The 782-nt window shown below is 41.6% G+C and overlaps 1 protein-coding gene across 1 annotated transcript in view; it reads left to right on the top strand.

Moving 5' to 3' along the window:
- Positions 1-782, top strand: part of LOC107745937 (fatty acyl-CoA reductase 1-like) — a 24,293-nt gene that overhangs the window by 11,614 nt on the left and 11,897 nt on the right. Inside the window, exons 5-6 of the mRNA XM_016559973.1 lie at positions 340-403; positions 518-645. Coding sequence (XP_016415459.1) covers positions 340-403; positions 518-645 — 192 coding nt within the window. The remainder of the gene's footprint in view (positions 1-339; positions 404-517; positions 646-782) is intronic.

Raw genomic sequence — 782 nt, 5'->3', positions numbered from 1 at the left:
CTTCGACGGCTTTCAGCCTCACCCTGCTTCATTCTACTACGTTAATAAATCTTTAATACATTAGCTCATCCATGAACATGATTTCTGCCCGAGTCCCGTCGGATTGCATCTGCTGTGGGGATGAAGTTGACAACTCCCATGATTCCACACTCAGTCATGGCGTCATCAAGCTACGCCTTTTCTTTGTTTGTTTTGAATACGCACCCTCTAGCGGTGAAAACTTAAATATTGTGGCTTTAGAACATACTGAACGTACATACTTACAAACATACAAACAAACAAACATAACTAACTACAAAACAGCTCAGAAATAAGAAAATAACACAATGAATATTGAAGCTATTCCAAGCAGGAAAAGGGCTGGATAGATAATTTCAACGGGCCGAGTGGGATATTCATCGCTGTGAGTGGCCACTTAGATTTTTTTAGAGTAGATTTAAATGCATTGGCATTTCACATTGTATGATTGTTTATTGGTACTTCATGTTAAAAGCTTTTTTTTTTTTTGGTTGTGCAGGCAGGAAAGGGGATTCTACGAACAATGAGGGCTTCAAATAACGCTGTCGCTGACCTCGTGCCAGTCGATGTGGTCATAAACACCACTTTGGCCGCTGCCTGGTATTCCGGTTCCCAGAGACATGCCAGGTCGGACATCACCACAAACAGTCACACTAAATCCCTCACACACTGATCACTGGAAAATAAAGTCATGGATAGGGTTGGGAATCAAAAATCGATTCCGATTCCAGAATCGGATACTTAAGGTCAGGAATCGGATACTT

Source organism: Sinocyclocheilus rhinocerous, unplaced genomic scaffold (genome assembly GCF_001515625.1).
Source record: "Sinocyclocheilus rhinocerous isolate Xijiao unplaced genomic scaffold, SAMN03320098_v1.1 scaffold2183, whole genome shotgun sequence".
NCBI lineage: Eukaryota > Metazoa > Chordata > Actinopteri > Cypriniformes > Cyprinidae > Sinocyclocheilus > Sinocyclocheilus rhinocerous.
The sequence above is the reverse complement of the archived record's forward strand: the minus strand, read 5'-3'. Positions and strand labels throughout refer to the sequence as shown.